The sequence below is a fragment of the Caretta caretta genome, chromosome 16 (assembly GCF_965140235.1).
Source record: "Caretta caretta isolate rCarCar2 chromosome 16, rCarCar1.hap1, whole genome shotgun sequence".
NCBI classification, from domain to species: domain Eukaryota; kingdom Metazoa; phylum Chordata; order Testudines; family Cheloniidae; genus Caretta; species Caretta caretta.
This window is the reverse complement of record NC_134221.1, coordinates 15,576,196-15,604,157: the sequence shown is the minus strand read 5'-3', so window position 1 is coordinate 15,604,157 and position 27,962 is coordinate 15,576,196. Positions and strand designations below refer to the sequence as shown.

Genomic DNA, 27,962 nt, shown 5'->3' with positions numbered 1-27,962 from the left:
GAAAAGTCAAAAACGCAACAGTTGTTTGCAGGAAGAGATATCTAGAAAAAATCCTTTTCTGGAGGATTGAAATGGAGTTTTCCAGCTTTCTAGCTGCCCCCGCCTGCTCTCAGTGAGAAACTACAATTGACAAGAGCCTTCCAGCCTACATCCCTAGGCTTTGCCTGTCTGGCCACTGGAGCTGAGGGAGTAAGGTGACCAGATGTCCCAATATTAGGGGCTTTGTCTTACAGAGGAGCCTAGTACCCAGCCACCCCACCCAACGTCCTGATTGTTCACACTTGCTATCTAGTCAGCCTAGGGTGGGAGGGGAGGCTGAGCACTGGGGCAGCGGGGGAGTTGTTGTCGTGATTTTCTGGGCGGAAAATTAGGGGTGGGTTTTTTTGGCAAAATTGCAGGTTTCTCATGGAAAATGATTTTATGAAAGGGTCGGTTTCCATCTGAAAAACCATTGCCATGGCCTGCTCCCAGCCCGTTGCAGTGGTGATCCATCCGCCCCTGCTTTGTAACCCTCCCCGTGTTAAGAGGTCACCCCCACACCCTCAGTCCCTCTCCTTTCACAGCCCTGTCCAGCTGGTCTCTTATCACGGGCTGCAGAGCCGACTGCGCAGGCTCTGAATGCTGCGGACGCAAGGACTACAGCTTCCAGCCTGCCTCACGGCCGCTCGGCGACTCTGCTAGGGGGCCGCGCGGCGCAGTGGCTGCTGGGAGTTGTAGTCTCGAGGGCAGTGGCGACTGGCGAGCCATGGCTTCGGCGGGCAGCAGCCTCGGCGGGGGGGAGGCCGAGCGACCGCACCCCAGGCCCTTCCTGATCGGGGTGAGCGGAGGCACCGCCAGCGGCAAGGTAGGGGCCGCCCCCGGGACGGGGCTGGGCCGGGGCCGGGGCGGGGGAGCCCAGGAACGGCCCCGATCAGGGCGCAGCCTGTTTCCTGCCCGCCCCGGCCGGGAGCCCATGGGTGCGATGAGTGTGGCCGGTCTCAGCTCAACCATGGTGCCTGCGGGCTCTGTGCGGGGGCCACGGGTCCATACAACACTGCAGGGGGTGCCCAGTCTCCGCCCCACAGAGCCCCTTGGCACCCTCCCCAGGGATAGCCAGGTACGCCCCTAGGGGTGCTGTCCTCCCCACCCACGGGGGCATACTGTCTCGGTGCTGGGGACACCTGTGCAGGTGAAGGCCCCTGAGTGGGTGGGGAAGGTCTAGCGCCAGGGTCTTTTTGGTGGAGCCCCACATCAGTTTTGCAGCACGGTGGGTCCCTGTCTACGAGGAGGATACCCCTGACGTGATGATTTTCTGGGGGAGGGTTTGGGTGCCATTTGTGGGATTCCCAGACTCCCAAGTGAAAGGAGTTTGTTGTTTTCGTCTCTGGTTGCATATAGATCAGCCTTTAGAGGCGGAAGCAGGCCTCCTGGGGGGTCTATCCCCAGCACTGTCACCAACTTGTGTGGCTTTGGGCAAGTCACTTCACGCATCTCTGTTCCCCAATCTGCCAGGTTGGGATATTTGTAAAGTACATTTGTTCCAAAGTATCATCAGCATTATTATTAGAGACCAGAACGTCACACCTACTTCCCTTCACCATCTGAGTGATCCTGGCTAGCACAAACGGCTCAAGCTCATGGCAAAATGAGACATGAGAAAAGGGCAGGTGCTTTAAAAGACACAGGCTTCCATACTTCAGCAGCAGTTTTCTTCTCTCTTGCCACAGTTGCGTGAGGCAACATTTCTGACATCAGTGATTTACCATGATAAAAGTGAGCACATACCAAAGCTGAAGGTAAACAGGGATATAAATGAAGTGCAGTTCTCATAGCAAGCTCAGCAAACTCCCAAGTGGGTTGGAACCAGAAGCCTTAGCGAATGAGCCTCCCACACACCCACCAATCTCTCTCTCTGATTTGCTTGTCCATGCATAATCTTTATTTTGCAGTTACCTTGTCCTGGGAGAAGAGATGTTTGTTGGGGAAGGATGATTTGTGTAAAAGGTAGAGGATTGCCTAACAGGAGATGCAGAAGGAACCTGCACTTTGCTCTCAGCACAAATATTGACCCAGCCCAACTCCACAGGTGACCCCCCCACTTTGATTGAGGGATGGAGCTGAGGAAAAGCCACTGTTTTGTCTGGCCTCTGTGAGTACATCTGTACTGCAGCTGGGAGCAACCTCCCAGCCCAGCTGGGCAGACGCAGGGTGGCTCAGGCTAGCTGCCTGAGTCCAAGCCCCTGGTCTGAGCTGCTCTTGTTAGCGCACTAATTTAAGCAGACTGTTTGCAGAGTCTGTTTCCCCAGGCTCGAAGGCTTGCTCCAAGCTGCAGTTCAGCAATACTCTGTGTGGTGTGCTCACTCTCTGAGAAACGGTCTTTTAGTTAGGGCAAGATCCAGTTATAAATGTTATGTCTGAGAACCCTTTTCCCAGCTCTTTTCAATGTACACAACCTATTCCAAGCTCTTTTCTTTGTTGGGCTGTCAGCACATGCTTTCTCCAGAGAAACTAAGTTGCCAAGGAGGGAATGTCAACTTTAATGGACTGACAGAATGATCTAGTGGTTGGAGAAAGGGCCTTGGAAGCTAGAAACAACCACCACAGGGATAGTTCTCTGAAAACACTGGCTCAGTGTGCAGCGGCAGTCAAACAGAATGTTAGGAACCTTGAGGACAGGGCTAGATAATAAGATAGAAAATACCGTATTGCCGCTGTATAAATCCATGGTACACCCACACCTTGCATACTGTGTGCAGTTCTGGCTGCCCCATCTCAAAAAAGATATATTAGAATTGGAAAAAGTACAGAGAAGGGCAGCAAAAATGATAAAGGGTATGGCACTGCTTCCATACCAGGAGAGAGTACAAGGCTCGGCCTGTTCAGAAAAGAGGACTGAAACTGTTGGAAAAGAGACAGTTAAGAGGGGATATGATCGAGGTCTAATCATCAGCAGTGGAAAGAAAGTGAATAAGGAAGTGTTATTTACCACTTCACATAACAAAGGAACCAGGAGTTATCCAATTAAACTAATATGTAGCAGGTTCAAAACAAATATAAGGAAGTGCTTCTTCACACAGTGCCCAGCCAAAAGTATAACTGGGTTAAAAAAAGCATTAGTTAAGTTCAGGGCAGGTAGATTCATCAACCGCTATTAGCCCAAATGGTAAGGGACACAACCTCATGCTCTGGGTGCCCCTAAACCTCTGACTGCGAGAAGCTGGGATTGGACAAGAGGGGATGGATCTATGGCTAATTGCTCTGTCCACACTTCTGAAGCACTTGGCGCTGGCCTCTGTCAGAAGACAGGCTACTGGGCTAGATGGTCCATTGGTCTGTGGCCATTCCTATGTTCTTAAGATGCACCTTGGTTCTAGTCCATGTTCTGTTGCTGGTTTACGTGGCTGGTTACTTAATCTCTCTGGTCCTCAGGTTTGCTATTTGTAAAATGGGAATATCTCACAAATCTCTTTCTCCCCCTGCCTCCCCTGCCCTCAGGTAGGCAGACATGATGAATAAATGTTTGTAAAGCATTTCTGGAGAGATGGCGCTCTAGCATTACAAAGTAGCATTGTGTATCGGATACCTAGGAAACCTCGAATACTACAGGGATAGGAGCCTCAGAGAAGCTCAGACTTAGAGGCTATAGCAAAACCTAAATTGAGTCTTCCCAGCACAGTGAGTGGCAGGTCTGGAATTAGATTTGTGAACACAACCTTCCTTGAGACGGCTGCCATGGCTCTGTTCACCTAAAACTGTATCTCGGGAGCTCAGTTCCACTCCATAATCTCTGTGCCCCCTTGAATGCATTCTTCTGCCCCATGTCCCTGACTGCTTCTTGCAGCAGGCTGTAGCTACATCTCTCCTCTTTAAAGCTCACTACAGCCTGGTGGATGGGTTTTGAATTTGTCAGGAGAGGCGATATAATGAAGTGTTTAAAGCACAGGACTGGGTGCTGGCTCTGACTTGTGTTTGGGGGGAGGGGGAGAGAGGTAGGCGCCCCTTAATCTCTGCCTTGTTTTGTCCACTATAAAATAAGGCTGGTTCTTACCCACCACCTCCCAGGACTGCTGTGAAGTTGAATGTTGGTGAAGTCCTGATGGAAGGTGCTGCAGAGGGTGGTTGTTTGTGACTGACGCTTGTTGTTCCTCAGTCCACAGTATGTGAGAAGATCATGGAGCTCCTGGGACAAAATGAGGTGGATCATCACCAACGAAAGCTCATCATTCTGAGCCAGGATAGGTTCTACAAGGTCCTCACTGCAGAGCAGAAAGCCAAGGCATTGAAGGGACAGTACAACTTTGATCACCCAGGTAAAGCTTTCCCCACCCCCACTTCATGTTTGCCTTTGAGGAAGGAGGAAGTGTATATAGGGAAGGACATTGATGGGAGACTGGAAGGGCAAAATAGCTACTGCTCTTAGCTTCAGCAAATACCTCAAAGCTCCTCACTGTGAGCAATGGGGGTGGGGGTGCGAGGTGCTTTCCATGCAAATAAAAAGACCGGTCCCTGCTGCTGGGAGCTTACAGTCTCATTAACCAGTCTCTGTCTGTTCTGCCACAGCTCTGCTCTGTGTGGTGTTTAGAAGAGGGTCTTTCCAGTGTGGTAGCACCAGGAATCAGAGCTTCCCGCAACCTATTGCGAGACATTTGCTGTGCCGGGAGGGAGCCAATTCTAAAGGAATACAGAGAAAGTATTTCCTCTGGGCACATTAGTTAGAAGAGCCAGCAGAAACTGATGCTTCCTTTAAGCATAATGAGATGGCCCCTCCCACCTATTCCAGTGGGAAATCTCAGCGTTCCTAAGGGGTGGCCTTCCTGAGGCTCCGATGAGAGGGTCCGGAGCATAGAGCACAGCACTAGGACTCAGAGCTAGGAGCAGGCCCTGGATCTTTTACCACTGCCTTTCTGGGTGACTTTGGGCAAGTTACTGCTCTCTGCTTATTACTGTAGCACCTCTCAGCCCATCATGGACCAGGACCCATTGTGCTAGGTGCTGTACAAATGTGAAATAGATGGTCCCTGTCCCAAAGAGTTTAAATGCTTCAGTCATCTGAAAAGGGGCATAAGCCTGACTTAGTGCACGGTTTAATTATTGTTTGTAAAGAGCTTTGAACATGCAGCATGCAAAGTATTGAACACCCCCAACTCTGGGTATTTGGGTTCCTGTACATCAACCCCACGTGAAAGGGAGGGAGAACGGCAGTGGCAGTTAATAGGGAAGAAAGAACAAAATTAATTTCCAACCGAGTTCTTAGAAAAACTGTACAGTGTCCTCATGTTGTGAGTGGTGCCTGTGTTGTTGCTGGAGTGAGATGCCATCATACTGTTGCTTTGCAGTGGGAGTTAACATAATGCTGTCGGTCTGTGGAACATTAATGCTCACATGATGCTTGATCACCTCCTGGTTTCCAGCTGCTAAAATGCATTAAAAGAAGCTAAGAACACATCAGATACTTTCCTAATATATTTATTTTCTATGTAAGCAACAGCTGTCCTTGCCCCAGGGGTGTTACATGATTGCAAATGGGAGACATTCCCTGCACTCCATCCTGGTCAAAAGTGGAAGAACACCTGCTGTAGGTTAAGCAGCACTGCTCACTCTTTTCAAAGGCAGGACAAATCTATAAGACTTTCCAAACCGTAATTCTGTTTTGGTTTATGTTCATTTAACATTTTTTTGAATTAGCTAGAAATAAAATGCAAAAAATGTACGATTTGTCCTTTCGCCTGCTGAGCTGTAGTTGCCATGTCCATCTGTAAACTACCAGGCAGTCCAGACGGTAGCTTTTATGGCTGTTTGGATTAGTCTTCATTTCTGTGTCTAAGATACTTGGTCCCTGGATGCAGGGATTACAATATCTTTGGGATTATGCAGCAGTTTCCCTTTAACATTACTTAGGGAGTGGATTGCTGTAGATAGAAAAGAATAAGCCAGGAATATCCTCCCTCCCCTACTTCCTGGGTCTGGTAATGTCAGACAGAGGAATGGTGGTAGACTTAAATCCTTCAGTACCAGAAAAGACTGGCAATAGTTTGGTCATAACAACACCTGGGCTGCGTCTCTTTATGCCTTTGTCTTGCAGGTGCTTTTGATAATGATTTGATGCACACAACCCTGAAAAATATTGTGGAGGGAAAAACTGTAGAGGTGCCAACTTATGATTTTGTAACCCATTCCAGGTAAGTCTCAGTTCCTAACATCTTCCACACAGTGCTTGGCAGAGTCAGTGGGGGCTGCCTTGTCTCCCTGGCCCACCCTAGCTGAATGCATGTGGTCTTGTTGCAGAGGGCTGGCGGGAGCAAGAAGAGGTGGGACTGGGTTAGCCGTGTTTAATGGAATGGAACTGCACGTTAGCATTCAGTTTGAAACTTTGTCCATATACCCTCGGCAGGTTGGCAGAGACAACAGTGGTCTATCCTGCAGACGTGGTTCTCTTTGAGGGGATCCTGGTATTCTATAACCAAGACATTCGGGACATGTTCCATCTCCGACTCTTCGTTGACACAGACTCTGATGTCCGGCTGTCCCGCAGAGGTAATACCCTGGGCTTCTGCTCCATTATCAGCCCCCTGCTTGCCTTGTGGCAGTCGTCACTATGAATACGCTAAAACTCACTGCCCCTTGTTTTTCCCTCTGCCCCAGTTCTTCGAGATATGAAGCGTGGGAGGGACCTAGAGCAGATCCTGACTCAGTACACAACCTTCGTCAAACCTGCCTTTGAGGAGTTCTGCTTGCCGGTACCAAGCTTTTCACTTGTTTGATCAGACACATTTTAAGGACCTGGAGAGGCAGTGACAGCTATTTATACTGTAGCTGGAGAAGTGGGGCTAAGGCCCGCTGATTGATATAAACCATATAAAATCATAGCTGCTTGAAGCAAAAAGCAATGTTTATTTAAGATCCTAGTGATCAGATTAAATCTTTGCATTGTATTTAAAATAAAATTCCCAGTAGTTTAACCCATGACAGTTAGTTCTAGATATTAAACAAACTATTGAGCCTTCCAGCCTGTCTCCCTTTCATTGCAGACAACACAACAATTTGGTGTAGCTAAGTTTGGCTCAGATGTGAGGTCCTACCCAGCATGCCATGCATTGTAGTGTTGGAACCTTCCCAAAGTGTGGCCACTGTTGTGCTATTTACACATCTTTGTAACACAGGGGTTATGCTGAGTGACTCAATGGTTTAAAAACAGGTCTGTTGCACTCAGGATGTCCTCTTTGGCTGTATGCCATCTCTCCTCCCTGCTTCTCACCTGAGCTGCCCTCTCAAAGACATGTCATGGTTGTTTTCCAGGATGCTTTACAAGCAGTGGCTACTTACAGTGCTGTATGAATGGTTTTTTTGATTACTGCCATGGGTATTCTGGCTGACATGCCCAGCCTTTCATGTATGTAATAGAAATTGGTTTCTGTTGACTTTGACCACTGCAGTATGACCTATGGGCAGTGCTTCCCTTCCCTCCTGCATGTAACTGTACAGGAGAGAAGGAGGCTGCCAGTTTAGGTGACCATATAAATAAATGTGTTAATGCTTAAGAATGAAAAACAACTATTTTTACTTTGATCTAGTAGGAGGTCTGGTCTTTAACATAAGTGCAATCAGCATCCCTACTAGGAAGTGCCTTTTTATAAAAAGTAGAGGTTATAGACGGATCAGAGACAGGCAGCTTGTAGTGTTCTGATTAGAACGAATTCTAACTGGATTGACCTGCTTTTGTTGTAGACAGTCAGGCTATGCTGAAAAAGGCTCAATGAAGGTAACGTCAGCCTCAGGTCACTGGAGTAGTATGAGAGGAGTGCTTTTAGTATAGAGGCAACTAGTCCCAACTGCAGTCACCCCTGTAACATTCAGTTGATCAAACAGACTTATAGATACTACTACAATGGAGGAGTGCAGCTGTGGGCTCCTTTTTCAGATCTGGGGATAGTGGTAATCATCATTGTGAAACACCAAGCCCTACTGTTGTTTCTTATTTGCAGACAAAGAAGTATGCTGATGTGATTATTCCTCGTGGAGTCGACAATATGGGTAAGGGACATTTAATTGAATTCTGCACATGAAGTCAGATTCCCCAAATTCTCCTACTGCACACTGTTGTAAAGTGTAGATAGACTCTGATATGGATTATCCCTGACTTTTTCTGAACCAGGACTATAGGTTTTAGAGACTGGCATTATGTTGTTAGGATTTGACCGTACTACAGTGGCTCCAAATGCAAGCGGCAGCATTGCAATGACGAGTAGCTGGTTCACACACTGAATCAGACTGGGCTGTTTGTTCCACTATTTATTTTGAGCAGGTGTCTGTTCTTTTTGCAGTTGCTATAAACCTCATTGTGCAGCACATCCAGGACATTTTGAATGGAGACATCTGCAAGTGGCAGCGAGGGGCGATGAATGGGCATGGTCGGACATACAAGCGATCGTTCCCTGAGCAAGCAGAGGGCAGCACCATGCTGATAGCTAGCAAACGATCTCATCTGGAGTCCAGCAGCCGTCCCCACTAACCAGGTTGGGGTCTGAAATTGCCACCTCTGTTCCAGACCAATCTTTTTAACAAACTGGTTTGTGACATGCCCGTAGCAGCTTAGGGGCAGATTCAAGAGGTAGGTATGTGTCTTCTCACAGAGGAGAGGAAGGAGCTGGACTATTGACCCTGCCCCTGGTGTTAGATGGCATTGTGTGCTGTAAACCCAGTGGGGTATAGGATACTTTATCTCTGCTCATGGTGCTTTTTCCTTGGAGCAAAGAGCCTTGTTTTTAAACAAGCAGGTCAGATTCCCAGCTTTCCCTTCTGTCCATGGCAAGGCCAGACCTGTGGAGAAGAAACTGACCTCTCATTGGCACAACTGCCAAGAAGTCTATTTTACTCAGGGCTGAGGAAAATTAGGCTTCTCTTGGGCAACTTACAAAGCAGCAGTGGGGCTCCATCATCTCGTTGAGGTGTTTTGTTACTAGCCAAGCTACACTCCATGTAGCATAGGCTGACCTTGGAGGACACTTCAGTACTGACTGGGTGCAGACATGGTTTGTAGTTCTCATTCCTTCCCCAAAGCAGTGTTAAAGCTCAGGCATTCAGCCCATGAGTAGTTCCAGCAAAGCTTAGCGTGGCATCCTAACATCAAACACCAATTGGTACCTACTATCTGTCATGTATACTCTGTAAATGCAGGCTTAAGATTAGCAGGAAGAATTGGTTATTATTGAAGATGAACTTTTTTCATCTCTTATAAAAGCAAAGCCTGACTCGAGTGGTTGTGCTGCTCTAATTAATAAACCAATGAAGAAACAACAGCCACATGAATGTAACCATTTTATATTAAGTATTTTCATACACCCCTTCTCCCCCCCAGCCCAGACATACTCACTAGGGGTGTCTAAACAGCACAGGGAGCAGGAATGAGCAAACAAATCCCTGTGTAATCTCCTCTCAGCCATATAGCTGTGAGCTCTGTGTGGAGGTTGTTAGTTAAAGCTTCAGTGAAGTGTCACTAGGGTCTCCCTTGAATGCATCGTGTCAGGTATGAGTCTCTTTCCTCCAAAGGTGGCAGCCTTGAGCAGCAGGCTGGTAGTTAGAACATGAGGAAGTGCTATAGTAAAAAGATCAGTCTAGGCACCTGTTCTACACAATGCAGCTAATCTATAATACTGTAGATTTGCAATGAGACTAATTCATGCTATAGAGGAGAACAAAAACTGAGTCTTACCATTACATCATCTGCCTAATGGGGATTGAATTCTTGCCGACATAAATTACAAGGCTTTTTACCTTAAACCCCTATCAAGAAATGAGAGCAGAGTTACTTGTAAGCATGATCAGTTCTATCTTGACTGGCTCCACTAGTGTGTGCGGATCAAGATGTCCCAGCTTTCCTTCCAGCGCAGGGCCCTCAGCTCAGCTGCTGAGAGGGTAGGCTCCCCATAGGTCAGTGGGCTGAATGTGCGATAGACCAGGTAAACGGAAGAGAACCAGGCTACCATCAAGGCACTGAACGCGTTCTTAGGGAGTTGGGATCTGAGAGAGAAGGAAATGAAGTTAAAGCAAAGCTATCCACATATTCTAATAGCAAGAGACTAGTGTAGCAATTTGGAACTTTGCACTCTGTTACCTGTGAGAAATGGAGACCCCAGGAAACAGGGCTCCAATTTAACATGTAGCTTGCCTGGCTCTGTACAAGCATTAACTGAGTAATTCTCCCCATGCCCCTCTGGGAGGCAGGGCAGCATTATTACAGATTGGACATAATGCAACGTGCCCAAAGTCAGTGCTGGAGCTGGGACTAAGAACCCCATCATTTCACTACCTTCCCCCCCAATAATTAGAGCTGCAGGTCACCCTAAGGGTGTCCTGGGTACCTGCAGAGATGATCAGTCAGATGCTGCAGTACAACAGGAATCAGGAGAATTTGGAAAGTGAGAGCAGGCAGGTAGTGGTACAGGAAAAGTGTCTTCTCCATCATGAAAAAGGGAAGGTAATTCACAGCCCAGCCTCCCACGCAGAGTCCTCCAGCTGATACCCAGAGCCTCCATGCATCTACAAGACAGAAAGGGTAACACTAATCAGGACTCCTACCAAACACCCTGGAAACTAGCAATTGCAAGGACAGGGGGGGAAATGGCTAAATAACATTTCCCTAGCCACTCTGGCCAAAGGTTACGCTGTGTAAAACTGTCCATAGAATGTGTAGTGGTCATGCAGAGCAGATAGGACCTGTCTGTATAAGGGCACCTCTAAAATACCCATGGCAGGTGAGGTCTGATGGGATTCCAAATCTGATCCTTTGAGCATTAAAGCATCCAGGAAATGCAGAGTAATCTCCCAAAGAGACTATGGTGCCCTGCAATAAAAATTTCTATCAGGAGAGCGCACAGCTCATCGAGCTAACCAGGGGAAGTCTCTAGTTCTTTGTCCATAGACAGTCTGTCCCATCAAGAGTATCTGAACCCCAACTAGAATTCTCACAGTGGCTATGCAGCAAGGTGTCAAACTACTCTGTACAGGGATACTTCTGTGGTTAAGGGATCAGACCTTCAGGGATGTCACAAATCTTCCTCCGTCGTCGAAGCAAATACCACAGGAACAGACACACATATACAAGAGTTGCAACATTAGCTGAAGCCCAGGTGAGAACATTCCCAATGAGGTGGATCTGAGCCTGTAGATAAGAGGTGGAAAACTGCAGTGATTTTTTACTACAGAGAGAAGCCAAAAATCAATTATTACATAGCTGTATACACCCGAATCCAAAAACTCAGAATTTACCTGACGAGAGCTGTGGCAATCCCCTGTCCATCTGGCTAGTGACTGGGGCTGCTGTATTATTTCATAATTCATTTTTATATATGGCATTTGAAAGAAGCTGTCTGTGATGGACTGATACTCTACACTGGATCAAGTGAATATTAAATTGCAATTTTCCTTTAAAGGGTTAGCAGAAGAGAGTTATTTACTTAAAGCTGTCAAAAACTGTATCAAGTGCCTAAAGAACTCTCCAGTTTACTTTTCTACTGTTGAGCAGCAGGTTATACCAACTGTCCTATCTGGCATTGTAAGGAACATTGTGGGAGGGGGAAAGGAAAGCTTCTATTAAAGTGAAGTGTTTGTTTTACTAGAGAAGAAAATTATTTGATTTGAAACTCACAACAGGTTCCTACCCACCACTACCCGTAAGAGACATCCTTGAGGAGACACCAGGAGAATAGAGCCTGATCTCTTTCAAACATTCTCACCCCTTTAATATCTTCCATTTCAGACTTCACATAATCCAAATAAGCAAACCAGACTTAATACATGACACACATACTTACACCGGAGATAGGGTGGAACCAGTAAGCGATGTTTGTATCCATAGTGATCCAGTCTAGGGGGGAGGAGCTATACTTATGTTCTGTGTCTTCATTTTTCAATGTTAGTATCTTCCACTAGAACAAAGCAATCAGAGGACTTTGGAACTACAATGAAGACACCTGGCATGGATAAGCAGTCCCATACCTACAATAGCCAGAGGCGGTTCTCATTACTGTATTTGATTATAATTTTAAATGAATACTAGTTCCTTACTGAATTTTTGAAGGTTAGTAAGGGACATCAAGCATAATGCAAACACCCATGTTAAGGCTGAGCCTTGGAGTGCCCAATTACCTTTACTTACATTAATTATTACGAACAGTTGAGTTACACAGCTGGAGGTACTTTAAGCACATGCCATAGATCAGCATGCTGGATAAACTAAAAAGAACACTTTGCAACATATGTTTTCAGAACTTCACAATCGGTCTGGTCAGCTACTGACCCTAAAATCTCTTCCTATCTTTCACGGCAACATGTCCTACCTCCAGAAACAGCCCATAAAAAACACTGCAGTGGCCCCTACATCTGTTTCAATAGGTAGTTTTGTTCACATGTGTCTTTTTTCATGGGGAAGGTGAGACAACAACTCTCCCCTTAATGACTAAGCAATGGCTGTTATCAGTCCGAGGCACCCTTCACAGAAATGGTGCCTAGAATCCACTGCCTAGCATGCAGTTAGGGGAGAACTTTGAGGGAAGAATCACATCACATCACATCCCATCCCCTGTTCCCTTGGCCCAGTCACCTGCAGTTCTGTGAATCTGGCCATGAAACTGAGGTTTTTGCTGATGTCAGCCTGCGTGGGTGAGTGCAGCTCCACTTCCCTCTCCTTCTGCTCTTGGCCTGGAAATGCATCACATGGCTCAGAAACATCCAACATTCCATAACCCTGCCCTCTCCTTTGCTCAGAGGGGCCCTTCTGCAACGAAACTGGTGTGATTCCAATGTGCAAGGAAGGAGGGACACAGTCTGCTCAAAGGGTATGTGCTCCTAGTGTTCAGAGGAACACTCCCAGTCACTTAGGGACAAATCCCTCATCTCCATGTCCAGCCCAAGTAACTCAACCATCCAGGCTGCAGGAGTGATGGGAGAGCTGTCCTATAGCTATTACTCCAACCCACAGGCTGAGGTAGGTTCTGTGGCCCTCGCACCACCTATAAATGCCTTTCTGTACTATATATAGCCCCTTTCCCCTGAAGGGGAAGCCCACATTATAATCTATAGAACTCTACTGAGTCTTACTTTTCCCATATCTGTGCTCCTCCACATTCCACAGCATGCTCTGGTGATACCCTTTGGACAACTTCTCCCCAATGATCTCCAGCTGCCGGTAGCCCCACTCAGGTAGAGATGCACCACTGAGCTGAAAAATAAAAACGAAGGCTTAAAAAAAGGCACAATCCTGCCAGGTTGTTCCTGAATTTCAGACCTATTGCGAGAGCTAAACAGACCCCACCTTAATAGGATGCCAGTGGAGCGAGTGCTCAGAAGTGACAGTGATGAATGTGGTAAAAGAGCTCAGTGGATACTGTCTCAGACACCCGTCTTAAATGTTACCTGTGAAGAGGGATTCTTAAGTATGCCTGTCCACCACCAGCCGTTAATGATGCAGCCTCCACTTCTGACCCACAGGCTGATCCTCAAATGAGCTAAGCACTTGCAACATCCAGTGGAATTATGCAGTGCTCAGTCTGTAACAGATCAAGCCATTACAGCGCTTCATTGCCATCAGAAACACAGTTCTTTCACCAGACTGATGTCAGGCCAAGCTGATAAAAATACAGGGCTTTTTCACTTTACGGAGGATTAGTTTTGGATACAGAGATTGCATGGACCCTTGGGATGATTACAAGGGAAGAGAAGACTGATGTACATAAACCCACTTACCTTCAGCACTGCTGAGGTATTCACATGGACAAACCTTACTTCAGATAAAATGGTCTTCCACACATCTGTGTCCGATTCCCGATTTACAATTTCCTGCAAGGGAGGGATGTCTTTTGATCTTTACTTTGTCTTCCCAATAGGAGAAAAACCTCCCTGCCCCTCACCCCAGTTTCCACTCACCACTCTCCAGAGGCTCTGTGCTGGCATGGAGATGTTGTAATCAACGTAACAGGAGATTTCCTGGGAGTGTGGGCTCAGAGGTGCAGCAACATCATGTCTGCAAGATCCATAAAATAAGTGTCCTGGGCTAAATTCTCTGTTCATTTCATAGGGTTATTTAATAGCTCCTCAGGGAAGTGGAGAAATTCAGCAAGCAACAAGCCAAACAACCTATTGCCACAAATCAAGCAGCACATTTGGGGAGTCAAAGAAAGGGAGAGGGCTCCTTGTTATAAAGGGCCATAAAATAGCATTGGAGGAAGCTGATTTTGCCAGCTACCATCCTTGGCAAAGCACAGGCATCTCAACTGGGGCAAACAGAAGCGTGGCTGGCATAGTAACGGTCTTCAGTGGGGTTTCTAAGAACGAACCAACTGGCATTCCTATGACCCCCTTGGGCCTGGAATGAGCACAGAGAGAACCAACACTCAGGGTTCAGATGCTCTGACTGAAGTCCATGTGGACTCTTGCCTACTACTTAAGAGACAATTTTTATAATAATGCAGCCGTACAAAACAGCCAGGTACACAGGGTGAAATTTTCAAGTGCCTACATGACTTGGGAGCACCAAGTCAGCTGAAAGACACATGCCATGAAATTCAATGGGACTTGCTGCAAAGTCAATTAGGCGCTTCTGAAAATCCCACCGAAAGTCTACTCACCCACCCTTACCATAATGGTGTGGGTGGTGCTGATGCAAAATTTAAAAAGACCTGCCTGCTGGGGGGGGGGGGGGGGGGGGGAGAAGGGGGCGAATTACCCAGAGGAGTGAGCATGTAGAAATGTGCAACATTGTCACAATGTATATTGGACTAGCTGGGACCCAGGAGGTCTCTGACACTTCTAAATATACCATATATGGTCTGTCATTTGCCTTTTGCAGTTGGTCTGGCAGTAGAAGAACAATTTGTGATCCTAACCAAAAACCATTCATTCAGTGACGGACCAGTTGTATCCAGGCCTATGGCTGAGTATACTGCAAGAGCTTAAGAGTGTCTTAGGGAGAACACCAGCACTCCCTAGTGTCCCTCCATCCCTACACAGACATTTAGAGAAGCAACAAAGCAGAATGAGCCAACAGGCTGGGAGAAGCACATACGTGTTGAGGTAACGAGTTGTGATGCCGTGGACCAGTTGCACAATATGCCCATGTCGGACGGGACGTGGTGGGTTACTCACCACCAGCTGCTGCCTGCCAGAGTGACAAACCAAAAGAAATGTTTCAATTCCCCATCACAGCTAGTGCCAACTTGTGACCATTAGCTTGAAAGTCCAGAGACCAGGACAGAAGGAAGGGGGAGAAACATTTGGACAGTCAGATGAGAAATCTGAGCTTCTTTTGGGTTACAGCTGGATGCAGAGAAAGTTACTGGACATTAAGCAGAGGGAGGAACAGGCTGACTCAGGGAATCAGTAATGGGAGACAGCTTTTAGCCTCTTGGTGGCTGGTCTGAATCCAGCCTTTGTATAATACTTTCCATCCCAGAATCTCAAAGCATTTGCAAATATTCATTAAATCCTTCCAGCACCCACGAGATCCAATAGCACTATCATCCCCATTCGACAGATGGGGAACGGAGATGGAGTAGTGAAGGGACTTGCCCCAGGACACGCAGTGAGTCAGTGGCAGTGTGGGGAACACAACTTGAGATTGTGAGTCCTGACTCCCAGACCCGTGCTCAATCCAACTAGACCACAGTTACCTCTCTCAGCCTGTGGAACCCAGTACTCCTAGCTGGTGTCCAGTCCCTGTACTAATCAAGCTTAGTCCTGCTTAGCTTTTGGGATCAATTTTCATCACAGAGCTCACGTTATGGTATTTAAGCATGTTTCTTGTATACTCACATCCCAGGATCCTTAACAATCCACCAGTTATTGACATCCTTGAAGGGGTAACAAGTCACCTGCTGCTGGTGGGAGCTGCCTCGGCCATTCTCGTACCTATATGGGTAGGTAACAGGACAGAACTCTGAGGGAATGGTACATCTCTGTTCACACAGTCACAGGGAACAGAGAGGGGCCTCAGATTAAACTAGCAAGTTTCACTCAGTGACCTGGATCGGCACTACACCACTGGCTCTGTTCTTTCAAAGGCAGCTGAAGAGACAATATAGAGAGCAAAGCACAGGAGTCCCAGCACATCAGATGTAATGTAATACATATGCTGAGGCCAAGGCTTCCGAGGAGCAGAGTGCACCCAGCACTCACCGTGTTTTCTTGTTTTCCATTCCAAGGGGTGCCTGACAAGCCAATGCTTGGACCCTCTCTTCCAAGCAGTGAACTGTGCTGTCATTTCCATGGAGTGGGTTGGGCTATCAATGGCTTTGGCCAGTGCTTCGGTAAATGAATTAGGTGGAAAGATTAAAGCATGGGACTTGAATAGGGAAAAGACCTAGTAGCTTCTCTTTTCCAGCCCTCCAGGCTAATGGAGGATGCATCACTGCTGTACATTCCCCAGTGGTTTACCCTATGTAGTCTGAAACGCCAAAAACAACGGCGCTTCCACTGTTTCCCTTGGGACCACTATCCAACAATACAGGAAATCAATGGAGGTAATTTTTCTTCATTTTCTTTACATATACCCCATAATGCACCTTAAACCATTCCTCTCCCTCCTTGGTGTTTCCGTCCTTCTAATTCTTGTAGATGATTCTCTCATCCCCACAGTCACTGTTTAGGGCAATTCTACACTACAAACTTGCATTGGCACAGTTGCCTCACTTGTGATGAAGACACTCTAAGCCAACTGGAGAGCTCTCCTGTTGGCTTAGTAACTTCAGCTCCGTGAGGGGCAGGAGCTAGGTCAATGGAAGACATAACACTGTCTGCCCTGGATGTTAGGTCGGTAACTACATCACTCAAGGGTGTGCATTTCTCACACCCCTGAGTAACTAAGTGTGCAGTGTAGACCTGGCCTTAGTCAAGCTAGACTCATTTTGCTCTGATCTTAGAATCCTCTCAAGTTTGTCAGCATCAATTTGGTATTGTGATGCCCAGTATCATATGTAGTATTCTAGCTACCATGCCAAGGAGCTGTCTGAAAAGGACTGTCATCTCCTTACTCTGGGAAAAATTAATGTTTTCTATATAGGTAGCCAAAACATCGCATTGGTCTATTGGCTGCAGCATCTGATGGGAAACTCATTAATTCAGTTTTCTCTCCACTACCAAGATTTCTTTTGTAAATTACAGCTTTCCAGATACCACTTTCCCCTCTCAATGAGCTGAATATCTGCATTTCAGATTATTTCCCTACCATATATATTAGCTTCCATATGGCCAAATCAACGTGATTTTGTCTCCCCATCCAGCTTTTAAACTCTCTCTGTTTCTTTTCTCTCTACTCATTCGGCATTTGCAACGTCCCAATTGATACCCAGAAAAGTACTCTTCTCAATTGCCAAGGAATATGGTAGTAACAGTGATCTCAGTTGCATCCCACTGGATGCCTTTCGCATCTCAATACAGTGCTGGTTTTCTTGATTCTTTAACCAATTTCCAGGCCATGTAACAGTGCTCACATCCCAAGCAATTAACATTTCCAAGGACGATTAGAATCATAGATTCATAGGGTTAGAAGGGACCACAAGGGTCATCTAGTCGAGTGGTTCTCAACCAGGGGTTATGCAGAGGTCTTCCAGAGGTACATCAGCTCATCTAGATATTTGCCTAGTTTTACAACAGGCTACACTAGTTGTAAAAACACTAGTGACGCCAGTACAAACTAAAATGTCATACGGACAATCACTTGTTTATACTGCTCTATATACTATACACTGACATGTAAGTACAATATTTAAATCCAATTGATTTATTTTATAATTATATGGTAAAAATGAGAAAGTCAGCAATTTTTCAGTAATAGTGTGCTGTGACTTTTTAATTTTTATGTCTGATTTTGAAAGCAAGTAGTTTTTAAGTGAGGTGAAACTTGTGGGTACGCAAGACAGATCAGACTCCTGAAAGGGGTACAGTAGTCTGGAAAGGTTGAGAGCCGCTGATCTAATCAAACCTACTGCCAAGATGCAGGACTTGTGGTGTCTAAACCATCCATGACAGATGGCTCTAGCCTCCTTTTGAAAACCTCCAGTGAAGGAGCTTCCCCAACCTCCCTAGGCAGTCTGTTCCATTGTCCTACTGTTCTTACAGGAAGGAATTTTTTTCTGAGATTTAATCTAAAACTTAATTTAATCACATCAGATAACACTGAATACACTACTGAAATCTAGAGCCCTCACATCACTACCACATTCCCTTCATCCATTCCTTTTGGAATTAGATTGTGAAAAGCAAGCCCTTTTCTTGGTCTGATCTGTTCTTTTTAAGCCCATGCTGTTTGGTGTTCTGTTACCCTGTAGGTACTTACAAATTCTCTCTTTCATAATCTGGTCTATTATTGTACTAGGGACTGAAGTGAGACTGAATCTAAAGTAATTACGAGGATTTTCCCTTCTCCCCCTACATTTTATTTCCCCTGAAAGTCTGTGGAACCTTCCCTCTTCTCAATGAGGTTGAAATTAATTGCCAATGGTTTAGTAAGTTGATTACAAAATTCTTTTAAGGATGAATCACACATTATCCTATTGTGCCTAGTATATATTTATGTTTTTCAAGCATTTCTTTACCTTGGATTCTATCAACACTTTTATAAACCAAGTCTGCTTGCTGAGGTTTAGAAATGGAGCACACCAGACTTGAACGTCAGTATTATAACTACGAACTACTCAATGGAAGTTTACACACACACACACCCCCGATGCTTTAACAGGAATATTAATGGGCTTTGTGGAGTAATAACAAGGTTTTGTATGACATGCAGTAGATAACATACCCTGAAAGCTTGATGTAAAGAGAGACTATGATGCTGCATAGACACAGACTGTGAGATCTGAATTGACAGCTCAAGAACAGGAGCACAGTTAGACCCCCACCCTTACACTCTAGTGTTACAGAACAAAACAGATTCCTCACCTGATGGGATAAGTGTTCTTGTGAGAATGGAGCCAGCATGGCATGGGTTTGCCTAAAACATTCCGCAGGGTAATCTGGGAGCCATAGGCCACCTCAAGGGGCTGGCCTTGTGTGATCCGAGCTAGCCCGCCCTAAAAGCGTAAGAAGATAATAAACCAGAGGAAAAAAACTCAGAAGCTGTTTAACTCTGAAGAGCGTCACTCACAGCTTTAATGTGTAATATAACATGTTAGTATAAGGCTTGCTGTCCTCATTACAGCTATAAAATTCAGATCCTGCAACACTATGCTCAAAGGTAATCTGGTTACAGAATGAAGCCTGCAGGATTTCAGGGTCTCAGGGAACATCCCCAAAGCAATCCTGCACCAACAATAATCTAAGGAACTATTCTATATGGGCTCTGTTCTATTCTATGTAGGTCCTTACACTGCGCTCAGCACCGCAGTCTGAGGATTAAGCAATGTGACTAACATCTGCCTCTACTGAACCTGTAGATAGAGCCCCGTAAAATAAATTTTTATAATTTTGGGGGGTTTGGGATGGAATTTCTTATTTCATTTTATCAATTCCCCCATCCACAGTTGGGCTGGTCCTGCCCCCCAGAGGTATTGGAAGAGGGTTGAGTCATGCCCCCAGGGGAGTGGGAGGCACAGGGGGAGGGTTGGGCCCTGCCTGAGGAGATAGGGAGGCCTGGGGGAGACAGGTGTTACAGAGCAAGCCTGCCCCACACTCACGCAGCAGCTCCTGTCTCTTGGAGGTGGCCCTGGCTCCCCGCTCTGGGCACTGCAAACTGACGCATGGGCTCGCAGTACCACTCATGTTTGACCCATCCACCCTGCCATCATGATGATAGGGGCCAAATCTGAGTAAGTGGCGGGACAGGAGCTGCCACTAGAGGGTGAATTTTTCATTTTTATTTCATGTTGGTTTGCATTTGCAAATAAAACAGGGCTCTATCTATAGGTGACCCACTGTGTTAGGGGCATGTTACTGATCTAGGCCTGACTAGATGGTTTCCCTCCAATTCTGAGTTTGGGTATTTTTAAAACCCCCTTGTGATTTCATTATATCATTTATTTGTGAGACTAATTCCATTGACTTCAGTAGCGTTGCTCTTATGTAAAAGAATGGGCATATTTTGTGTGGGACAGCAAAAATTGCTCTTGGTACAAAGGAAAGTCCCAGGATAGAGATGGGGACAGAGCTTTCACTTACTATTAGGACTCAGCACTTCCTCACTATTTCATCTTAAAGCCATTTTATAGCACAATAGCAGCAAGATGAGGACAAAGGAGCAAGTATTTCATGGTGCTAATTTAGTCCATTTCCACAACAGAGGGTATGTGCACGACCCATTTCCAACATCTCATTTCCATCACTCCCACTTTCCTTACCTCCAAACTGGCCTGGAAAGCACTGGTCATAATCTGGTCATGAGGTCCTGAGCGGTATAGCAAAGTCAAGTGAACGTAGAAGAAAGACAGGTACATTGCTACTGGGATGACTACTAGAGCTAGTCCCCTCGCTAGCAAATGGCACAACACAGAAACCTGGCAGAATACAAAGAACTCACTGTTACATCCTTTCAGGTAAGTCCCAGCTTTGTGTAGCTCTCCCCCACTGATAGGTAATAAGGTTAATACAGCTCAGGATCTCAAAGCACTTTACAAGTGTTATTTAATCAAGCTTCACAACATTTATTTGAAATATGGAAGGGCTGTTCATATTTTACAGATGGGGAAACTGAGGCACAGATGAAGCGACTTGCCCACAGTCATGCAGCAGAGCTGGAAAAAAGTAAGCAGATCTGCTTATTCCCCTGCTCCCTCACCCCTGTCCCAGCTATTGAGGATAACCAGGTACTTGGTTATTTTTGAAAAAGAAAAGGAAAAAAAAATTCCTCAACTTCCCTGTGGACTTACCACTGCAGACACTTTAATCACTTCTCCTGCAAGGTCAGATTGGGGTGCACAGGATACACTGAAATTGGATACGTTTTGACCTGCAGACCCTGTCAAACCATATTAAAGATGGGTAGCAGCAGGCGCAGGAGGGCAAGCCACTTCCCGTTCAGAAATACAGTTCGGCACCAGAAAAGCTACACACGTACACTTTATCTCAAACTTGACCCTGCTTTTTTCCTATAACATAGCTGGGCCATGGCTCTGCAAGCAGAGGGCTTCCAGACCATAACAGCAGGCTTAATTGTAACACACACCTAGGATTTCTTCAAGTGTTGAATTATTAGCTGATGGTTTAGAAGGCTTTTATCTTTCACCTCCTTCTCTGGATGCATGCTGTGAATGTAATTACATGCTACTTATCGAGTACATTAGGCTACCTACATTTGACAAGGTCTGGTCTCCTATCAAGTGCCAGGAGTGGACTCCAGCGATGGCCAAGAGCAGCATGTAGGTGAAAAGCCCCATGTATTTTACCCTGAGAAGACAGCACACAAAGATCAAACTGGGTTAAACATACCCAGACTATAGACAGGATTTAATGCAAGGTGTAAGTATTCAAATTCTCTCTTGAGCAAGGAGTTCCCAAGCCCAGGGACACTGGTGCTCCAGTTCTGTACGCTGGCTGAATCAGATGCTTTGTGACTTGGTCTCTGAAGTGGCTACTTGCTAATGACGAAGGCGGAAAGGCTGTTGATAACAAGGCAGCATATCACAAGGTAGAATATGGAGGGTCCCTGAACTCAGACAAACACAAAGTTGGGAGCAGGAGTTGAAATCCAGGTCTCATTTTTTAGCAGGCCCTTCTCTGATGGACGCTTGTACCAATGTATGTATTTCATTCTTTCCAGTACAACCACCACCAGTGTGTCTGTCATTGCTTTATGCGGATTGATGTCATTGGCTCATTGATTATTTCAAGGGTATTCAAAGAAGAATAAAACCTGGAGAAGCTTGCTACAGACAGCAGTGCCACAACTAGCTGCAGCATCAAGAGACAGTCTTGAAAAGCTGAGCTCTTGAGAACACAGCAAAGCAAAGGCTGAGATGGTGAACACTAAAGCACTCTGGGAGTTTAGTAAAACAACATGATAGGAGAAGTCAGTTCTTACCCAACTGCACAGGAACAAGCAACTCCAGTCAGCAAAAGCCAAAACCACCAGCCTGCAGTGAAGGGGCTTAGATAAAAGGACAAAAGGAGAGAAAACACAGTAAGATACAGGCACACAACTAGAATTCTGTTATGCTAATAGTAGTTTATATTAGGCCTCCCAGGACAGCGATTGTTATCCTTGGTCTAGGTGTGGATGTTAAACACTTCTCCTGACTCTGAAAAGTCATTCTGAGCAGCTAGAGTCTGCAAAGCTTCCAATACCACAAAAAAGCAATGGGCTAGGCCACAGGCTGGGGTAAGTTTAAAGGTTATTATTTTAAATGGGGCTCTGCAAGAATCAGAGAACACACAAAGCCGCACGAGAAGAGACAAAGATTTCTAAATTGACTCTGCGCCCATGAGCAATAACAAATGACTAATAGGGATATTTGTCACCCTCTTTATTTCTATGCACAGGGAAATTTTCCAGACCAGGAATTGGCAATGAGGGAGAAACAGCCAAGGGATTTTTTTAAATTACAAGGAAGCCAAGACAACCCCACTATCATTTAAACAACACTTTAGAACATAAGAACAGCCCTACTGGATCAGACCAAAGGTCCATCTAGTCCAGTATCCTGTCTTCCGACAGTGGCCAATGCCAGGTGCTCCAGAGGGAATGAACAGAACAGGTAATCATCAAGTGATCCTTATCCCTGTCGCTCATTCCCAGCTTCTGGCAAACAGAGGCTAGGGACACCATCCCTGCCCATCCTGCCTAATAGCCATTGATGGACCTATCCTCCATGAATTTATCTAGTTCTTTTCTGAACCCTGTTATGGTCTTGGCCTTCACAACATCATCTGGCAAGCAGTTCCACAGGTTGACTGTGCACTGTGTGAAGAAATATTTCATTTTGTTTGTTTTAAACTTGCTGCCTCTTAATTTCGTTTGGTGACCCCTAGCTCGTGTTATGAGGAATAAATAACACTTCCTTATGTACTTTCTCTACAGCAGTCATGACTTTACAGACCTCAATCATATCGCCCCTTTAGTCGTCTCTTTTCCAAGCTGAAAAGTCCCAGTCTTATTAATCTCTCCTCACACAGAAGCCGTTCCATACCCCTAATAATTTGTTGCCCTTTTCTGAACCTTTTCCACTGCCAATATAGATTTAAACCTTAAAATTGCTTGGAAGATAAAATCCTTCCAACATCACTATGAGTGGTCAAGTATCATTATCCCCATTTTACTGAGGTGCAGAGAAATGAAGTGACTTGCCCAAGGCACAGCTACGATTAGTTAAGGATTCTTGCCTCCCCAGCCTGAATTTGGACCACTAGCTCACAACGCAAATAAGGCTTGCAGTACACCACACACAAGATTATTATAATTGGTGCCAGATTGCCATATAGATAAATACATTAAAGGCTATTAAAAAAAACCCAAGAGGCACAAATGTTTTATACTTAAATGATGAATGGCTTATTACAACTAACTGGAAGGTTATCGAGGGCCCAGGAATGAAAACCAGCTGTACCTGCACTTCTGTAAATTGTAGAACTTCAGGTAGGACAAAATTGCAAGCAGGATAAAAAAGATTAGTACTGATTCCAAGAGCATCAGCCTGGATTGAGTGATCAGCGAGTTCTCTGTTAGAAACAGAAGGAGAAGATATATACACACCAAATTAGGCATAAATTATTGGTAGGAAAACTGTCAAGCAATACTCATGGCAGCAATAATACCATCAACAATAAGGACTTCTAAAGACATGATCAACTGAGAATCAAAGAAACATTTCCAAAGAAAGCAAAACAAAGGTCTTTTCACAGTATTATAAGCCTGAGATGAGAAAGAGCCATACTCTGTGTTTGAGAAACCTTTCAAGCATGGGAAATGGCAGATGGGTGAGGGGAAGAAGAAAAGATTTGCTGAAATCTAAAGCTGAGGTATGGCCCTTCTGTCCTGCACACTCATTCCCAGTATATTACAGAAATCTGAGGAAGAGCTTGCAGAGGCTCCTCAAAGGCAAAGAAATAAAGCTGCCTGCATGGCTGTGAGATTCCCTGTGTCGAACCTTCCTCTTTCTTCAATAATAGAGAGACCTAGTAGTGTCCATTTAGAAGCAGGGCTGGAACCGCAGGCTGTGCTGCAGGTCAGGATTGAAGTGCATGGGAAGAGCTGTGAGTGGGGCTCAGGACTGAATAGTAGGATATGCTGATCAGGATTGATGCATTGTCAGAGCTGTGTGGGAGAAGCTACTGCAGCACCCACTTCCCTAACTCTCAGCACTGCTTTACTAACTGCCACTAAAAAGTCACCGTAGAAGAATTTTTAGGGGAAAGCAGATCATTCCCCCTCTGGATGGAGAGTAAGGCTGAAGGCACAGTCCTTACCAAAGAGGATCAGGAGGGCAGCTACAAACGCGGCACAATGGGAGAAGTGCAGCTCTACCAAAATCTGGTACGCTAAAGGCACACACAGGGCACCAGTTAGCGCTGGCAGCAATCGCAAGGACCACACTGGCACGTTCATACTGTACTCTAGAACAGAAAACAGTGTGAGGACAAGAGCATTAGAAGCCTTTGCTTATTGTATCGGTGTTTGCAGGGAGAATAGAATTTGGTTTCATACAGCTCTTCTCAGACTCAAGGTATCTCCCCATGTTGTCTTTAAACAGAGCAAAGATATTACAGCTAAGACTACAGCTCCATCCTGCAATTTCTTTTACTCTCAGTTAGGGAACATTAGAACCTAATTATCTGAAGTAACGTAGGCTAATAATAATAAGCCTTCACATTTATACAGTGCTTTCATCTGTAGACTTCAAAGGGCTTCAGAAATTGGGCAAGTATCATTGTTCCCCTTTTTAAAGACAGGTAAAGTGAAGCATGACGTTCAGAAAAAATGAGTCTCCACAACTCGAAAAGAAATCACTGGGAGCTGTGGATACTCAGCACCTCTGAAAACCAGGCAAATGGGACTTGCACAAGGTGTCACAGCAAGTCAGTCTGAGAGCTGGGAGGTGACTTGATTCCCAGTCCCATTAGCCTATCCTCTGAACTATGCTGCCTTCTATAATTACTCCCTACTCTCCTCTGTGCTATGGGATCTTTAGCATCTTCTGAAACATTCGCTGCAGTCATACAGAAGACTTTGATGTAACATCTCTTCTGAAGAAACATCACCAAGATCAAGTAAACAAACTAAACAAAAACAAAAAACCCTCTGCTTCTATTAGTGACTAAAACATCATCGATAAGCTCTGAAATGCACCTCTATTCTGTTGGAAGAATGAGCCACTGTTAAAAACAGCTCTTACCAGCCCCAATTCTGTTCCACAAGAAGTTTCCATCAAAGCCTCCTAAGTAACCTGAAAAAGAACAGCAGCAGATATGGCTGGAGTGAGTGGCACATGGAAATGGGTGATAAAATGTTGAAGATTAATTAAAAACCAAATCTCTATGGAGAGTAATCAGAGTTAGCCTCCCACTGCATCCCCACAAGTGCCTCCTCAGTATTTTTATACTCGGACCACTTTCTGAAGACAGTGTCTTATGGACTCTCTCTCCCAGACACACATCTCCCTTGCAACAGTGTTTTATTACATGAAAAAGTTACCTTAGGATAGCATGCAGGAGACAATAGGAAAATAAACCACACACTGACATGAAAGGGGCAACTGCTTAGTTAATCCCCCCCCCCATTTTATATTGTCCCTTTCCTCTCCCTGGACTTCACACTTTTGGGGCCTGAATCTTCTCGTTGCCTACTATTCCCAGTGCTCTAAGCTCTCCAGGTCATTGTACAGTTTGGTTCGGTCCTCCTGTTTGTCTGGGAGTAAGATAAAAGTGTGGGTGAAACGTCCATCATAATAGGGAAATGGGTAGGGGTCATGGCAAATGGTACACATGCAGAGTTACACCACTTTCCCCCCTCCTGCACCTCAAGCCACTAGCCCAAAATCCATGTGGTCATTCTAAAGCAAATGAAATCAGCAAGGTCTCTGTGGAAGAAATTCTGCCCTATCCCTTCTCCACAAGGATAGAATTTGAGAACTGAAACCATATCTGCAACCTGTTCCTCTTTCCCCAAAGCAACGAGCAATAAATGCTTCCTAAATTAAAGTTCAATGGAGTCCCTACCTCCAAAAGCTAGCAGCATGTGGCCAAATGGCGGGCCACTATCATCCACAAAAAAGATCCGCTTCATGTACAGAGACACAAACTGGCCATAGTAAACTTCATCAAAACTGAAACACCACAGAGAAAGAAATGTGTCAAGTCTAACTGGAAACATCTCACAACGCACCCCCCCCATACCTTAGTGATGGGGACATTAACTGACTCCTCCTTTAGCAATCTCAGCAGGAGGACTGAATGGAGCATAGAGATTTAGCATCCCTTTCACTCCTCTAGGTCAGGGTTGAGGCATGCTGGTGAGGATGCTTGCATTGCTATTGCATGTGCTGAATCCATACCAGGGATGCAAGTATCCTAAGTCAGCAACCCAGAACCTATCATCACCATTACATACTCACTTGCAAACTTTAAAAAAAAAATCACAGGTATTTTAAGTAGGAAGTGAAGCACTGTGCTTACACCACAGCCCGTGGGTAGGAGAGCGCCCAGAGCCGGTTTACTAATCCCATCACAGTCAGAGCCACCAGATTCACATTGATCTCTGCAGTGACCACAACAGGCTGCTTCAGGAATTCCAACATCCTGCAGAATGGTTTGTTCAAGCCTCTGAAAGCAAAGTGGGAGAAGAAAACAGCTGCAGTTACCATTCAGATCAGAAATGAGTCACTTATCTAAGGCACTGCCAGCAATTTGGGACAGCAGCATCTCCAGTATTCTCTTTTCCAATCTGCAAGTGAAGTATTTTCTATATGCAACCTGTGCAACAATAATCCTAAAATGCTGCTCTACTCTAATAAGTGTCTACCTAAAAATGGCAGATACCGTTTCAGTCTGCTTCCACGCATACAGTCATTATTACCTGTCCTTACTAGTTTCATATATTTTCCCTATTTCTAACTCATTAGCCCTGCAGAGCCAACACAACTCAGCTCAAGGAGAGACTTCTGGATACTTACCCTGTTTCATGCATCACCAGCAGCATGACTGTAAAAGTAAATTTCATACTCAGACGCTTTATTGCTGATTAAGCGTGATCCAGCCTCTCCGACCTGGGGCGGAGTCGACCGTCCGGGCACTTAGTGTGGACGCTTGCAGACGGAGGAAATTTGCTCCGGACACAGAGGCACAACAAACATGAACCGTGTGGTGCCATTTTTGGAGAGTCAATCAGACACGTTGATGAGGGGACTTTATTGCAGTCCCGAGAGGAAACAAACCGAGTGCTTGTGCAGAACACCCATGAAACGAGGCAACAGCCCTGGAGGCCCGGCGAAGGGCTGGGGGCAGTGCCCGGAGAGAGCGAGACAAGGGCGGGGTTGGTGCTCACCTCAATACACTGAGAGATCCGTGTGCGTCCCTTCCGCCTGGGGCGAGAGACTAGGCCCGAAACAACCGCCAGCCCCACAGGCCGCGCCGCCAGGCCGGTATTTCCCCAGCCTGCGTCCGGCAGAGCCGAGGCCCATGCTCACGCCTGGCGGGCCGGCCCCGGGTCGCTCCCAGGCTGGCGGGGACACCCCACAAGCGGGAATCTGGGTGGCGGGGCCACCACCCCCTCACCGCTCCCCCCCCCCCTCGGCCGCGCGCGCCGCGCTGAGGAGAGCCCCAGCCCGCTAAGCCCTCGGCTCGGGCAGGAGCGCGCGCCCGCGGCACCCGCCCCGGCGCCGCGCCCCACCTCCCAGGCTCGGGTCCGCCCCCCGACGGCAGACCAATCACAGCCCCCGGCTCCCCGAAAAGCAGGCGCAGCCTCCCCGCCCCAGTGCGCAGCTGCGGCCAAGGGAGAGGGCGGGGCCACCGTCAGTGGTCACGGGATCCGGAAGCTGCCGTGCGTAATCTCCCGGCGTAACGTCAGAGGC

The 27,962-nt window shown here is 46.2% G+C and overlaps 2 protein-coding genes across 4 annotated transcripts; one reads left to right on the top strand and one right to left on the bottom strand.

The window, feature by feature from the left end:
- The first annotated feature begins 698 nt into the window (after positions 1 to 698).
- Positions 699 to 11,590, top strand: UCK1 (uridine-cytidine kinase 1). Of its 2 annotated transcripts, none has more exons than XM_048822587.2 (7): positions 699 to 844; positions 4,130 to 4,289; positions 6,062 to 6,158; positions 6,371 to 6,513; positions 6,622 to 6,716; positions 7,962 to 8,010; positions 8,301 to 11,590. In XM_048822587.2, the coding sequence occupies exons 1-7, from the start codon at positions 746 to 748 to the stop codon at positions 8,486 to 8,488; spliced, it is 831 nt and encodes a 276-aa protein (XP_048678544.1). In that variant the 5' UTR covers positions 699 to 745; the 3' UTR covers positions 8,489 to 11,590. The 2 variants fall into 2 exon arrangements, with proteins under 2 accessions (XP_048678544.1, XP_048678546.1); XM_048822589.2 differs by having other exon boundaries at positions 8,282 to 11,590.
- Positions 9,282 to 27,730, bottom strand: POMT1 (protein O-mannosyltransferase 1). 2 transcript variants are annotated; one of them, XM_048822584.2, is made up of 20 exons: positions 27,437 to 27,730; positions 26,569 to 26,715; positions 26,113 to 26,219; positions 25,290 to 25,340; positions 24,364 to 24,510; positions 23,505 to 23,616; positions 21,983 to 22,048; positions 21,255 to 21,348; positions 20,304 to 20,459; positions 18,910 to 19,040; positions 15,784 to 15,879; positions 15,038 to 15,130; positions 13,900 to 13,996; positions 13,720 to 13,812; positions 13,075 to 13,195; positions 12,578 to 12,675; positions 11,790 to 11,903; positions 11,011 to 11,137; positions 10,338 to 10,515; positions 9,282 to 9,996 (listed from the first exon to the last, which is right to left on the bottom strand). In XM_048822584.2, exons 2-20 carry the CDS (start codon positions 26,688 to 26,690, stop codon positions 9,822 to 9,824), a joined length of 2,178 nt encoding a protein of 725 aa, XP_048678541.1. In that variant the 5' UTR covers positions 26,691 to 26,715; positions 27,437 to 27,730; the 3' UTR covers positions 9,282 to 9,821. The 2 variants fall into 2 exon arrangements, with proteins under 2 accessions (XP_048678541.1, XP_074976631.1); XM_075120530.1 differs by lacking the exons at positions 21,255 to 21,348; positions 21,983 to 22,048; positions 23,505 to 23,616; ... (3 more) ...; positions 26,569 to 26,715; positions 27,437 to 27,730 and adding an exon at positions 20,832 to 20,850.
- Between the last annotated feature and the right edge of the window lie 232 nt (positions 27,731 to 27,962).